Raw genomic sequence first — 12,911 nt, 5'->3', positions numbered from 1 at the left:
GCCAAGGCTGCCTCTCCCTGCACAGGACGTGGCCACATGGCCTCGCAAAATCACCGTCGGAGAGGGAGGGTTTGCTTTCCACTCACCAGGCTTTGTTTTCTCTGAAGATCCTGGATCACTCACCCCTCCCTGGGCTTAAAAATGTCTGTGCCAGCAACCAGATCAGGTTTTGGGTTGTTTGAGTGGGTTTTTCTTTTTCAGATCTACCTGTTTCGCGGTAGCAGGCTCTGTGGTGGAGGGGTGGGGGTACAATCCAAGCCCTCCACAAGTCTCCTCCATCCTCCCGGGGTCAGAAGTGAGACTGCTGGGGTGGAGCAGCTCCCGCGGCGCTGGCCGAGCAGCTGAGGAGCCGCAGCTCAGCTCGCGCTGATGCTTGTCTGAGGTTTCCTTCCTTGTGGATGAGCTAAAAATAGCAGGCGGGATGGCGTGGATCCTAACGGCTGCTGTGGCCCCTGTTAGCTATCTGGAAGAGCAACTTGGCTTCGCTTATATTGAAGTGTTAACGTTTGAAAAGAGTCTGGCTCTCCCCACATTGAGCGGATCTGCCGGAGCTGGAGCTCCCAGTATGGGGAAATTGTGCCCCCACACAGGTTCTGGCTTCCTTACCTGCTTTCCTCTTCCTTGTAATGCACCAGAAAATTGTTTCTTTCAAAATTTATTTGGGGCTGAGCTTTGCAGGGTGGTTGGCTTTTACCCAAAGGCAGATGTTTTTGGAGAAGGGAGACGAGTCAAGTTGTTGGCCTTGGACATGTAATACGGCCCCAGTTCTGTCTGGCTCTGACCACCCAGGGCTGACAGTGGATCAGCTGCTGGGCTCCAGCTCCGGGGGGAATCACGGGGTCACAGCTGGGCCGGGACCCTCCTGGATTACTCCTGGAAAAGCAGAGGCTTTTGGAGAAGACTCTTTTTGTCGGAAGGTTGTTTGAAGGTGGGGACTCTTTTGGGAGCAGGAGGGTGGCTAGTGGAAATCCCTACATCTGTATTTGATCTGGGGTAGTGATGGACGGTGAGAGCTAGTAAACCCAAATTCTGCCCCGCAGGCTGATGTGTTTGTGAGTTCAGCCCTTCCCAGGCAAAAAACATAAGGTTCTGGTACTGAAAAGAGGGTGTTCCCCTTTCTAGGGTCACTGGTTTTGTGAGGGGATGCATGGGAGCATTCTCCAGACACACCTCCCTGGCTAGCACCACGATTTCTCAGCAGTAGGATGCTATTGCACTGTTGGAGGGACAGCTGTGCGTACCAGTGCTTCTCCTTGGGATTAAATCATTCCATTCCTATCAGCACACTTTAGACCGAGATGCTATTGGAGCTGGCAGTGCTTGGATCTGCTCCTCTCCTACCTGTCTAAGGATGCAGTCGGTAGCTTGCAGGTAAAGAAGCATGGGCACTCTGTAAAACCTTTGAGCGCGCAGCAGGTTTCCATGCTGCACTCTCTGTTTCGGCGCTCCAGGCTTTGCCACCCGAGTGGCGAGGGCGGAAGGGGCTGGTGCCCCCGTGGTCTTCCCCCCCAGCTTCCTCTAACTCCTTTCTTCCCTTGGGATGTGTTTATGCAGTTGTTTCCCTGCCATTGAGTTCAGTTTCCTTCAGATGCTGGGTTGATTAGTCAGGAAAGCCGTGTCCCACTTCCGCAGCCCGTTCCCAGCTCCAGTTTTTATTTAGCCGCTTTGTTCTCCAGTTACGTAAGGTCAGCTGCCCTCGACGCCTTCTCCAAACACAATGAGCTGGGGCCAGCCCAGCCAAGCGCCTCTTGGGAGACCAAACATCTCCCGACCTGCTCCAGCAGCCCTGGGAGAGGCTGGCTGGGTGCTGAGCTCCATCAGTCTGTCCTTGGCTCTCTTTTGCCCGGTTTTCTGTGACAAGGTCTGCAGGGCTGTGCCCAAGACCTCCCCACCTCTTGGGCTCATGGTACAAGGACCCATCAAGTTTGTACAATGGCAGTCCAGCTGCTTGCTTTGCTTTGTTTTGCTAGCCGAGTAGAAGTTGGGACAAGTAGCAGATAACCCAAGAGTCGTTGTCACCAAGTTCAGCAGATCAAGGGAGGTGATTCTGTCTGTCCACTCCAGTGAGACTCCCCTGCAGTGCTGGATCTGCTCTGGATCCTTCAGCACAGGACACACATGGAGCTGCTGGAGAAGGGCCAGAGGAGCCACAGAAATGATCCGAGGCTGGAACGGCTCCGCTGGGAGGACAGGCTGAGAGAGCTGGGGTGATCAGCTGGAGAAGAGAAGGCTCCAAGGAGACCTTATTGTGGCCTTTCAGTGCTTAAAAGGGGCCTGTAAGAAAAGTGGGGACAGACTTTTTAGCAGGGCTTGTTGCGATAGGACAAGGGGTGATGGTTTTAAACTAAAGGAGGGAAGATTCAGGCTGGACATGAGGAAGAAATTTTTCACGATGAGGGTGGTGAAACACTGTCCCAGGTTGCCCAGAGAGGTGGTGGATGCCCCATCCCTGGAGACATCCCAGGCCAAGCTGGACGGGGCTCTGAGCAACCTGGTCTGGTGAAGATGTCCCTGCTCATGGCAGGGGGGGCACTGGGTGAGCTTTGAAGCTTCCTTCAACCTAAACCATTCTGTGATAGCACAAGGACAAGCCCTCCAGCCCAGTCTCCATCTCTTCCCTGCACAGGAGGAGAAAGCTCTCTCCAAAAGGATGCCAAAACCATCTGCTGCCTCATACAGGGTAGTTCTTACACACATCTCTTCCTTCCTTTCTCCACAGCTTTGTAAGAAGTGGTTATGACCCTTTGTTTCAGAAGCAGCTCTTTCATCTCTGGCTTGATCCTGTGTCTCCTGCCTGGCATCCTGCCGGAGCTGATGGGGACAGTGCCAAACCCCCTGAACACCTCACACTGTAGGAAGTTTACTGGGAGGTTGACTCCATACGTGGCTGCACTAACTCACGTGAGGTCATTGATTTCCACCGGCAGCGCGTGGATATCACAGGAGTCGCTGGATTACTCTGAAGGAATTTCCCAGAGAAACATCATCTGTTGAATTCACACTTGCCGTGTCCCCACGGGAGAACAAGCGGCGCTCCAGTGCCTGGACCGAGCTTAAAATGCGCTGTGATAGGGGTTTCCTGTCGCCATCTCTTTGAGGGCTTTTGTTCTCAGTGAGCCAAACCACTCCCTTTACGTTTTCTATCACTTCATTTGTGTAATCATAGATATGCAGAGATGGCCGTGCAGCAGAAGGTACCACCTCCATATGGTCTGGAGAATGTTAGGCTGGCCTCTAAAAACACCGAGCGAGAGTCTGTAGGATGCATGGGGTCTGTGAAGGGGAGGAAAGAAAAGCTGTCCCATTGTCAGATGGCTTGGATTTGTTAAACTGGCAAGGGTAGAAGGGAAACCGCTCCATACTCATCCTCTCCACGGAGGGCAAGGTGACAGCTGATGTTGCACCGTGGACTTCTTGATCTCAAAGAAGCTGGTTTCCAACAGCTTTGCCAGGATCAGGAGTGTGACAGAAGGGAGCAGAAGAGCCGAGCAAGCAAGAGAGGAGAGACCTGTTGCTCCTGAGTGCTCTGAGCTCAGCGTTCTCTTTCCTGATGGTCAGTGGCTCTGCCATCTCCTGCCCTATTGGCATGGAGCTGTGCAAGAGGGTTGACTTTCCAAAATGTTCTCCTGTCTCTTGGAGAGGAATGAGAAGAAATGGGTGATTTGTTTTTTTTTCCTGGACGCTCTGCTGTGACAGTGCTGGGATCCTGCAGAAAGCCCCGGGAGAAACTATCCACACCAGAGCCGCAACTCCCCTGGAGCACCTTCAGGTTTAGATTCCTCCTGAGACAGCTACAGTATGTGGCTCGTTGGAAAGGCTGAGGATTCCTGAATAAAAGCCAGGATTGCTGATCTGTAGGGACTGATGATGATGATGATGTAGATAAGATCACTTCTAGACAAACACCCCCTGTGTAGTTACTTTGCTGAGCTGCCTCTGTTTCCCCAAGGCACTGCAAGGGAATTGGAGAGTGGGGTGAGGAATGACATTAAAACAATTAAACTAGTAAAATTAATATTGGTGTAGAAACTGCCCAGCAAAGCCTGTTTCTTCTCATTCCTGCCTGCAGGTTATCTTCCATGTGCTTCACCTTTCCATGCAGTAGCATTAGTCCACCCTAAACTCGCCACCAAGCTTAACTGTTCCTGGTTTTGCAGCATTGCTGAGAATTTTCTTCTCCTTTACATTGTCTGAGCTATACCCTTGCTGCATTTTTACTTATTGATTTACCTTAACTGAGAAAAATGATCCAGTAGTGGACTGCTAACGTTCCTAAGCAACCCATCAGCATTATCGTTGCTGCCTTCCTCCAAGGCAGGCACAAACACAGACCCTGCATTTAGTGGGGGAAGCCAGAGGATCAGTTCATCAAAAGCCTCATTTGGCATCAAAATACATATCCCAGCCCATCTGGGTACCTGTTTTCTGGTGAGATGCTGAAGTCTCAGGAATTGCAAACCCAGAGCTCTTTAGCCAGATAGGAAGGGGAGAAGCATGCCTGGGTCTGGACCGCCCTGCAAAAGCAGCTGAGCACAGCCCGAGGCCATATGGTCCAGGATTTCGGTGGTTTTATTTCCTCAGCAGCATCCTGCACTCCAGAGAGGGGAGAACAGAGGTTTTGCAGAGCCCAGCTGAGCTGCCAACACGTTCGCATCTGTTTCCAGCTACGCCCTGCGACGGGTTGGGGGGGGGGGGGGCAGTGGGGAGGATTTGCCTTTTTAACAGCTCTATTTTTATCCTGCTCCACAAGGCTTCACTGCCCGTGTTTGCAAAAGCTAAAATTCAAAACATCCTGGGGAAAGCTGCCGCGGGGGGCGGGGGGGGTGCCACGCTGATTCCCACGTCGCCGCTCGGGGTTTCACCGAGCACCATCTGGCAGCGCCGGCTCCCACGAGCCCCACGCGGGTCGAAGGCTCCTGGACCAGCTCTGGCTGCTGCTGGGTTTATCCCAATTGCTCCCGGAGGAGCCGTGGGAGATCCTTCTCCAGCTGAGCTGGAAATGTGATGCCCCAAGGAAGGCGCTGGGGTAGGAAGGATGCTCAGCCCCCACCAGCTCTTAGCTTACCCTCGCTGTATCCGAGCTGAAATTGCTTCAATTAGGGATTGTGCTAAATCATTTTAGCTAAACCGCCACAAATACCCTTGTGGATACTTTTTAACCAGCTTACCCAGCTTTAGCTTGCTTCAGAAAGGAATCAATTCTGGTCCGATCTTACTTAAATTTGGTTTAAATGGAGTTAAGCAAGTCCACACCAGTTTTAATTAAGACCAGTTTGAAACCAATTACGGTAAATTAGTGAAGTTGCATTTTCTGCCAGAGTGAAGTCCAGCATTTTGCAGCTGAAAATCCAAGTTCATGTCAGACTCTGCCAGGCTCCCCAGGAGCAATGTGGGGACACTTTGGCCACTGTAGGTCTTGAGACAACTCAGCCCATCAAGCAACCAGACAGCCTGAATGTTCCAGGCAGCTATACAATATATATTTATAAGGGCCTTAATATAGATCCCTAATTGCCTGTCTCGGTTGATTTATGGCATGGCCACGTGAGCGATGGGAACGGTACGAACCACCAGTGAGCACTTGGGGTACACAGGGGGGTTTGGGCAGGTGTTCGCCGCGCTCCATTTGAGCTGTCACCCATGGGTGGGGGGGATGGATGCTGCACTGGTTTAGGTGTTGCAAGAAGCACTTGTGTGCCTGGCTCCACCCCAGGCTGTGAAGCTTGCCTCAGGAAAGGATTTGTTAGCCCAGCACCCTGGGATGTAAGAGGATGCTGCAGTCATTGAGAAGCATCCAGGTCGGCTGAATGGTGCGGATTCATTTCAGCCACGGAGCTGCAATTTCCATGTGCCTTCGTAGCTTTTTTCTGCCGATTCTTGTTTCACTGCTCTGATGTTTCTGTGGGCCCAAAATTCCTGTTTGTTCCCATTACAGCTGGTATCTGGGCTGAGTTTCGTCATTTCTCTGAGCAGAGATCTTTCTTCTTCCAGCTCCCTCCTCTATTCTAGATTAAATAAAAAGGCAGCAGAGCCGTGACGTGCCACCAGCCCCACTCCGGGTACGTTAACAGCTGAGCTGGCAGGTTACGGATCTGCAAAGTCTCGCTTCAGGGAAAGGGGGAGAGGTGCAAACTTCTATTAATTAAGCCACAGTTTTCTTAACACTTCTCTCTGCTTGTCTCTCGTGCTTCGTAGAAACGCTTGACAAGCTGCTTCTATGGTTCTGTCAAGCCAGGGATGCCGTGGTGCCAAGCTGTAACCCGCGGGGTGACAAGCTGAGCTCCAGGCTACCCCAGGAAGGGTTACACGATGGCAGATAAGGTGCCAGCCGCTTCCTAGACATCCCATAAATGCAGAGCAAATGGGAAGTTTAGAGGATCCGGAGGTTTTGCAAGAGAAATGTTTTGCCTGCTTGGAAAAAGTATTGCCCTTTTAAACTCCAGCTGAGGTTTGGTTGAGCCTTTTGCAACCTGGGAGGCTCCTGCACGCTGGTTTCTCACCCCTTCACCCCTGGTGTTACCCTAGAGAGCACTGGCAAGGCTGGTCTGGCACAGCATGCCGTGCTGGAAAGCTTCCTTAGGGACACGCAGACGTAGCTGCTGGGCGCCAAGTGGGCAAGAGATGGAGAAATGATCCCTTTTGAGTTTAGTCTGGATGCTCCCAGAGGCAAAGGATGATGAAATTGTTCCCTGGGGTGTGCAGACCCTCACATCACGCTTTTCTCTCCTAAAACAACAGGGCTAAGGCTTGTTTTTGCTGTCTGCATCTAAGTCCCTCCTTGCTCCCAGCTCCCTGACCCCGGCTGGGCAGGAGGGTCGGAGGTTCGGCAGTGAGTCGATGAAAGAAGGTGGCAGGACAGGAGGCTGAAGGTTGATCATCCTGCAGATTGCAGCTGGGAGCTTATCTCTGAGGCCATTCTGGCTTTTGGATGCTCAGCTGACCCAATGGATCCTTCCGAGACTCCAGCTGGAGATGCAGGAGACACAACAGCACCTCAGGAGTGCAGATCTGAGGCTGCTTCTGCCTGGTCTGTCTTGCACCAACATTCGTAGCCGTGTGGCTCCTGGGCTTCGTCCTGTGCACATCGCTGCTTCTGTTTTTCCCTTGGGATGTATTTTGGGATCTGTCATGGTTTGGGCTGCACAGAGCAAATGCTGTGCAGGAGCTACTGCCTGTGCTGCTGCCAACAGAGACAAGGGATCAGAGAGATCAATTTTGGGGTCTTGAAAAGGTAAAAACTCCAAGATCAGACCTTCCCCTGGCCAAGCTACAATGTTGGGGCGTTACTAGCTGGTGCCGGTGAAGGTGTGATGTCCTGCCCACTCCTGACTCTTGGGTTGCAGTGCAGCTCTGGTTTGGCTGCCTCATCACTGCTAACAAAACAGACAAAAAAATATCACTTTTGCAGCTTTGAAAGATGGTTTCCATCTGCTCTTCACCTCCCATCCCCAGCCTGGGCACCAGACAGAAGACCAGGGCTTGCTTTTGAGGCTCTGCCCGTGGTATAGGCTGGGAGATGCAAGGCTGAGCCGTGGTGGGAAGGCAGGGCTGCTCCGTGTCACCTTGTCCAGACCATGTCTCTTCTCAACCCGCTTTTGAGCTTTACTGAGCAGCTGGAGTGACGACACAAGGGGCGCGCCTGGATTTTCACGCCGGGCACCCCCTGCCTTCGAACAAACACGCCGTTGTTTTGGAGCACATCGGCTCAGCTAGATCCTTTTTTTTTTTCCCCGGATTATCTTCCCCACAGCTGAGGGGAAACACGATGCTACAGCAAACACTTGTGCTCCGGGAGATCCCTGCTTCAAAGCCTGGTTTGGGGTTTCGAATGCACCGAGGCAGGGTGGACACTTGGCTCCAGCGGGCAGGAGACACTGAATTTTGTTCCCAATGACCTCGTATTTTATTCTCCTTTGTGTATGTTCTCTTGGATGCTAAATCCAAGCCTGGGGCAGCTGCCCTGGCTGAGCCCACGTCTGCATCTCTGTGTATGACTGGGACAGGCAGGGTGGAAAACAGCCCAGTGGCTTTTCCATCAGCTTTCCTGGGTTTTGGCGGCTTGATTACATCTTTAATTGGCTGCTCCATGCTCTGCTGAGTCTCGGTAGAAGCAGACAACACACATAAATCAAACTCTTCGGGTTTCCTTCAGTGATCTGATGGAAAGACTTACTGTTCTCAGGATGGGGGGAACAACCTTGGGACACTTTTGTGTGCCAGCTTCCCTCCGTACCAGGGTTAGACACGAGCTTCTCATAGGAGAAATTAAGGGAGAGAGCTCCCCTTGTTGCAAAGCCGCCTTTAAAACCTCTCTGCAAACATTTGCTTTGAGAACCATCCTGCTAAATAAACCATCTCCCCTGTAGTTTCACTGTGGGAAAAGCAATCTTTACCTGCCAGCTCCCGACACTTGGTGGGTTTGAAGAGGTATTTTTTCTGATGTTCTCTGTGTACCCTGAGCTGGGAGATGCCCCTTCACCAGCTGTCCCTGGCTTACCTGCCCTGAAAATAGTCTCAGACCAAGTTAGGACATCTTAACAAGCAGTGACTTAACAAGCTTGCACCATCAGCCCATGCACCTTACACCCTGGGGCGCCATTTGCTGTTAAACAAGCAATAGGAGCCCATCTCGAGGGAATTTATGGCCCTGAGGGCTGCGGAGAAGGATGCTGGCTGCTCGGCAGAGGCTTCATCTCCAGACACCCGGCACGACAGGAGGGCGCAGAGCATCCCTTCCCCGTACCATGAGACATCCCCAGCCCCAAGCAAAGTACCGAAGGAGGAAACACTAGAGCTTTGCGTCCTGGAGGTGCGTTTGGTCTGAGTATGGCAGAGCACATCTGGGCTCTCCTGAGCACCCCATCTCTCCTGGCCGTTTTTCCTCTCTCTGCTTTCACACCCTGTGCCTTCCCTCTGGCCGAGGCGCTTCCCACACCCTTCTTGCTTCTCTCATTAACTGTAATTTTCTGCCTGTGAGACTTATAAATGTGATCTGTGACAGCTGCCGCCTCAAAGCGAAGTCTTGTTTGCCTTCTGGGCAGAAACCATGGCTGCTGCAGAAGCAGTGAGAGGGTTTGTGCCCCAACCCAGCAGGGATGCTCCAGCCTGGAGAGACCACTGCTCCTTCGTGCCAGCCTCCCTTCCCCACCCTTCAGCTGCTTTTCTTAAAAACTGTTTTTGCAAACAGTGAACACCAAAAAGAAAAAGAAAAAAACCCAATTTTTGGTACAATCTCTAAGCTTGGAGCTCTGCTGTGTTTTGACCAGTACTTTATGATGGCCCCAGGGCACATTGTACGTGACACTGTTACACCAAGTGGCTCCTGCTGGGGGGGAATCACGTCACCGAGTGTAAACCAGTGGCCGTGCCATGACCCAGAGCTGAACATGTGTGTGTGCTGCTATGTGCGTGCTGGGCTCGGGGCATCTGTGGCATGTGGGGTTGGATTAAAGGCTCTTCAACTCGCCAGCAGCCTGTTTTTTGGGATAAGTGTACATGCTGTATCCGAGGAGACGGGAATGCCTATTGATCTAGGGCCTTGGGCACTCTTCTGCTATCAACTGCTGAAGCTGAGCTGCTCTGGGACAATCTCCTAAAAAGTCCATTTCACCCCCATGTGCTGCTTCGAGGGCTGGGGCTACCACAAGACGCTTTTCCCCAGGATGGAGAGAGCTGCAGCAGGGCCGGCTCTGCTTGGACCCAGCAAATGGGGTTATGCGAGGCTTGGAAATCTTTTCATGTGCCAACTCTGCTCTGCTGAGTGGTGCGACTGTATTTTAGGTGTCTGCTCTCTGATTGAGACCACTTGACAGGAGGGCCCTGGCTGCTCTAATTTGCTCTCCTCTTCCCCTGCCTCCCTAGGTGCGAAAGGCTTGGAGTGCTCGCCCTCCACCCCCACCATGAACTCCTACTTCTACAAGTTCATGATCAACCTGCTGAAGCGCTTCAGCAGCGAACGGAAACTTCTGGAGAACAGAGGCGCCTTCATCATCAGGTCAGAGCACCCCACCAGCCTCGTCAAAGCTCCCGAGCACCCCCAGGCAGGGTGGGATGGGGATGATGGGGTCGAGCAGCTCCCTCAGAGCCAAAACCATTTCTGCAAGCCTCCCTTGCTCACCAACAGACAGTTTCGGAGCAAACGGGACTTGCCCTTCACATGTCGAGGCACCATATTGCTCGTCCCATCCCCAGAGGCAAAGTAGCTCCTTATTAAATAGCGTTGTCAGAGCCCGTTTCATTACAGAACTAGACCAGCCGGAGCATGAGGACAGGTTTGCATTCAGGGTGCCAAGTCAAGTGAATCTTTCCACTCGGCTCAGTGAGATGCTCGCCCGGCAAAAGCCTCGTCCCCCTAAGTCGCGTTTTGGTGCTTAGAGCTGGTGCGTTTTGCTTCAGCTTTTTAAGGAGCAGAGGCTGGAAAGCCAAGCGTGGTGGCAGCTGGCAGCGCAGCAGCCGTAATGCCATGAAATCTGGGGCAAGGGACACCAATTCATCAGCTTGCTGGGAAATAACGGGCTTAACAGTCAAGGGGGGTGGAGAAATCGGTGAGGAGGTCGGTGGGAGGAAGGGGCTTTCCTCCCTTGCTTTCAGGGAGGCGGCAACAAAATGAACATAGGGAGAGCATGCAACCCAAACCCCGCTCCTGTGGGGGAGCAGAGCTGCCTCTCCGAAGGCACAAAGTACTGATGGGGGGGTCACATCGCTGTGACTGGAAAATAAAGTGTGCAGAGCTCTCAAATCTGCTAAGCTGAGCCAGGTGTTGCGTTGTACTTGCTTGGGCAGCCCTAGAGTGTGCCGAAAAGTTGTCACTGGATTCATCCCATGAGTGATGAACATCAAGACGAAGTGTGGCAGGTTGCAAAAATGATGAAACTTGGGCAGGGCAGGGTTGCAGCCACTGTTGTCAGAGGTTTCCCCACACTTAGGTTAAATTTTAATGTAATGCATTACATTTCTTCCCCCAAAAAAATCTAGTTAAGCATATGGTTTTTAGCTCCTGACAGCAGTCTGGAAATGTTTGGTTTAGTCGTATGAGGATCTCAGAATAGGGCAGAGAAAATATCCCATTTGTCATGTCCACCCTCTTCTTCTTGGTCAGCACAGCCCCTGCTTTGAGCAACTCTTGGCAGGCAAACAGCCTTGTTCCTCGTTAAGGGAGCAGGGCAATTAGAGCAATAGTGAGCTTGGGCTGGGTCCTAGTTAAAAGCTCTTCTGTATTGCGGCCACCTCAAATTTTTCCCTCCGGCTCTAGCAGGATGAGCCTCGACCAGTGAGGCAGTGGGACCGTCTTGCCAGGGCTTCTTACGGTGACTCATGCCCCAAAAAATTCGGTAAAGCCAAAAAAAAGAAAAGACTCTTTCAAGTCACGTTGTGGCTCACATGGGGTAAATGCAGGTCTGGAGCCTGAGGGGTGAGCCGTGCCCTCACGTACTAGCGGTTACCTCTGAAACCTACTGACAGTGGTCAGAGTGCTGATGTTAACTACATCTGTTGCCTCCTGAAAAAGCAAAGCAGGAATAGAGGAAGAAAACTTTTACAGGACTCTTTGGAAAGATTGATCTCTTGCTGTAGAGATCCAGTGAACGTGGGAGCCTCGTGGTGCTATTTTTAGCCGCTTCTCAAATTGAAGCCATATGTGCGTTCCCACATTACATCCTTCCCCTGTCCACAACCCCGCTCAGCTGTTTTGCACAGTGGGGTGAGAAGCCAACCTCATGTTTGACTTGGGAGATGCTGGTGATGTTTCCTCCTGGGCTTGGAGAGCACGAGGGAGATGCTTGAGAGGCCAGGACAGTGTGGTCCTCCACCAGCGCTGGCACAAGCCCGTTGCTCCCCTTGTCCCTGTCATCTTCCCATCCCCTCCGGGACCAGTGCTGCCCTTTCTGCTCCTGGCCAGCCCAGGAATGGCAAAACAGGGAAGGAAAATAGACCTGTTAAGTTTAGGCAATGATTTCCAGCCAAAGGACGAGAGCTCATGGAAAAGGAAAACAGGGGATGGGTATTTTATTAAAGCACAGCACAGCAATTTTCCCTGTCATGTTGCCAGTGGGCAAGTTCAAAGGTCTGTGAGGTTAAGCAAAGGGTCTACGGTTAAAGGTAGTTTATTTTCTAACCCAGTTAAGGCCTGTTTGTTCCTAGTTTGCTGACTCCGAAAGGACTTTAGTCTCTGTGCTGGTATGTCCTCAGAGTCCCAGAGGCAGAGGTTATGGTACCTCGCGTGGTTTGAGCAGAGATCTCTGCAGGAACCATCCCTCGCTCTGTAGGAATGTGTGGTCCCGTGGAGAGGCACTCACAGCCCTTCTGGGCAGAGGTGGGGGCTGTGATGGGTGGTTTCACCACCAGTGACCCCAGTCCCAATCTGGGTATCTCGAGGTGGTTTGCCAGAGAAGACAGGGTAGAACCTAGATGGAAAAACAAACTACCTTTAAAATAACGGGCAGAGAGCTCTGAAAGCTTCTGTTTGCAATGAAGAACCCAGACTGTTTCCTCTCCGTTGTCCCATCTGGGTTGGGGAGTAACAAACACATCACCAGCACACGGTCCGTCTGCTGGCGCATCCAAGAGGTGCCCTTCTTGGTCCACCACCCCCCGGCCAGGGTCCAGCATGGCATCACCAAATCAAACCACAATGTGATGTCTGGTCCGTGTCACCACCCCAGGGGACCTCAGGGAGGGAGAGCCCACAGCCACGGTGGAGCTTGTGATGGGGCTGGGCCCCAGCAGGAGGAGAAGGGAAGGGAGTATAGAGAAAAGGGCTCTTCAGGGCTCTTCAAAGCTGCTTAGATGTCTCCTGCATGCCTGGGAGAAGGATCCTGGTTGTGAAGGGACATGCCAAGGGGGCTCCAGTGATACAAATTGCCCAGAGTCTCACACTTTCCACCCCTCTCCCCTTGAGACACCAGAGAGGTGGC

General features: G+C 52.3%; 1 protein-coding gene across 4 annotated transcripts in view; it reads left to right on the top strand.

Annotated features, from left to right (window-relative positions):
• The window catches only part of VAC14 (VAC14 component of PIKFYVE complex), a 61,478-nt gene that overhangs the window by 30,909 nt on the left and 17,658 nt on the right, over positions 1–12,911 (top strand). For all 4 annotated transcript variants that reach the window (XM_065848082.2, XM_065848080.2, XM_071814228.1 and 1 more), the window contains one exon: positions 9,862–9,994. In XM_065848082.2, the coding sequence (XP_065704154.1) occupies positions 9,862–9,994 (133 nt within the window). The remainder of the gene's footprint in view (positions 1–9,861; positions 9,995–12,911) is intronic.

Source organism: Patagioenas fasciata, chromosome 13 (genome assembly GCF_037038585.1).
Source record: "Patagioenas fasciata isolate bPatFas1 chromosome 13, bPatFas1.hap1, whole genome shotgun sequence".
Classification (NCBI taxonomy): Eukaryota; Metazoa; Chordata; class Aves; order Columbiformes; family Columbidae; genus Patagioenas; species Patagioenas fasciata.
This window is presented reverse-complemented; position numbering and strand designations above follow the sequence as displayed.